The 2,031-nt window shown below is 34.4% G+C and overlaps 1 protein-coding gene across 1 annotated transcript in view; it reads left to right on the plus strand.

Moving 5' to 3' along the window:
* Positions 1–983, plus strand: part of LOC100638585 (protein mago nashi homolog) — a 2,747-nt gene extending 1,764 nt beyond the window's left edge. The window contains exons 3-6 of the mRNA XM_003384410.3: positions 180–236; positions 338–391; positions 607–689; positions 789–983. Of these exons, the coding sequence (XP_003384458.1) occupies positions 180–236; positions 338–391; positions 607–689; positions 789–888 (294 nt within the window). The 3' untranslated portion in view covers positions 889–983. The remainder of the gene's footprint in view (positions 1–179; positions 237–337; positions 392–606; positions 690–788) is intronic.
* The last annotated feature ends 1,048 nt before the right edge of the window (positions 984–2,031 follow it).

A 2,031-nucleotide genomic window follows, 5' to 3' on the forward strand; every position in this document is an offset into this window, starting at 1 on the left:
ATTTTAGCATTTTCTTAAAATGGCCGTAACTCAATAAAATTAAGTCGGAATCAGCTCAAACTTTCTACACAGCATAATGACGTTAATAATTATGTTCAGTACATGTATATTACTGTGGTATAGTTCATTGGCTCAATTTTTCCATCAAATACTTATTACCTATCTTATAATTTTGCTAGGTAACAACTAACAGCATAGTGATAGATGAGTTAAAGAGAATAGTGGAGGATTCAGATGTAAGTGTATTTTAATTGTTTATTATTTTTATTGTTATTGTTCTTATCATTATTATTTTTTATTGTTAATTATTATTATTATTTTCATTGTTAAAAAATAGATATTGTCTGAAGATGACAAGTTATGGCCATCACCCGACAGAGTAGGTCGTCAGGTATGTAACTCAACTTAACCTCATTTTGTGTGTCGGCCTATACTACATGTAATTTGAGCTAATTTAGCGAGAGGCTTTAAAATGCTATCATGTGATGCATAAATTAAATAAAAATCAACGAAAAATGCCTACATTAATATAGCCAAACCCTAATACATTTAAAAGTGCTGTGCCAGTAAAGAAAGCAATTTTATTATTCATTACTGCATTCATAGGAGTTAGAAATAGTTTGTGGCGACCAACACATCTCGTTCACAACAACTAAGATTGGCTCCCTACTCGACTGTAAAAACAGCAGGTAAAGATCTGTTTCTTTCTCCTCCTCTTTGCAGAATTGAGAAACAAGTTGTCTAATTCTTTCTCCTCCTCTCTTTCTTTGATTCACTTTTATCTGTAGAGATGAAGATGGTTTGAGGACCTTCTACTACTTAGTTCAAGACTTAAAGTGTCTTGTCTTCAGTTTAATAAGCCTCCACTTCAAGATTAAACCAATTTAAAAGGAACACAGTGTAGACACCCTGTACTTCTACATGATATTTTGTCATATTTGTCGATTATAAAAGTGATGAGGAATGAATTTTGTCTAACCATTTGTGAGATAGATACATACAGTAATGTATACATTTAGATATGTATACATTGTTTGAATGTTCAAATAAATTTGGTTAGAAGAGAGGCAATGATTCTATTCAGGCTTAGGTGGAAAGGTCAAATAAACTGGTCAGGAGAGAGAATATTCTGTCAAAAACTATTATTCGATCTTTATTGTAATTGGGGCGAGCATGAGCGAGACCCACACTAATCTGTCTAGGTCTATTTGCGTTACGTCTTGTTTGTGAACGGAAAAATACGAAAATTAAATTAGTATACTACTATTAATAAATTTAGACCACGTGGGCAAAATTAATTTAGAGGGTGTGGTCAAAAAGAACAAGATGGCGGAAATTTTAACGTGACAAACTCAGATTAAGTTTCTAACAGCTAGATAAGAGAGAGGGGCTGTCTAAAACATCTGAAAGGCTGAAGAACTTAAAAACAATTTGATCTAAGACTCCTTTAGATTAGTTGTCTCATTGAAAGAATTAAAATTGTGAGAGAAGCTTGATTAGAAGTTTAGCTTGGCACTGGCATTTCTCAGAGTGGCAGGACAGTTCATTCTTGTCTCTTTTACAGGGTCATTTTGGTCAGTTGTGTTAAATGGTGTGTTTGCTCTGTTCAGACCCTGCCGGGCCATGATGATGGGGTCTGAAATTCTGAATATGCATGCACGCTAAGAGCTGGATTGACTGATTTTATTTAGTTCAATCTTATTTCAAATGGTAATAGATGGAAGCTAGATTAGAAGTTTAACTTGGTACATTTTCTCAGTGTGGCAGGACTTGTTCTTGTCACTTTGATTGGGTTATTTTGGTTGTGTTAACTGGTGTGTTTGCTCTGTTCAGACCCCGGCCATGAGGCCGGGTTCTGAATATGCATGCAGGATAAGAGCTGGATTGATTTTATTTAGTTCAATCATAATTTATTTCAGTTGTTAATGGGGCGTATTCATTACTCTGATTTGAATAATTAGAAATTACGGTCAATGGGGTAGAAGCGCATTATTATGTGCAATGTCAATGGCGATGCGTCCAAGATAGAGA

Source organism: Amphimedon queenslandica, unplaced genomic scaffold (assembly GCF_000090795.2).
Source record: "Amphimedon queenslandica unplaced genomic scaffold, v1.1 AMPQUscaffold_13491, whole genome shotgun sequence".
NCBI lineage: Eukaryota > Metazoa > Porifera > Demospongiae > Haplosclerida > Niphatidae > Amphimedon > Amphimedon queenslandica.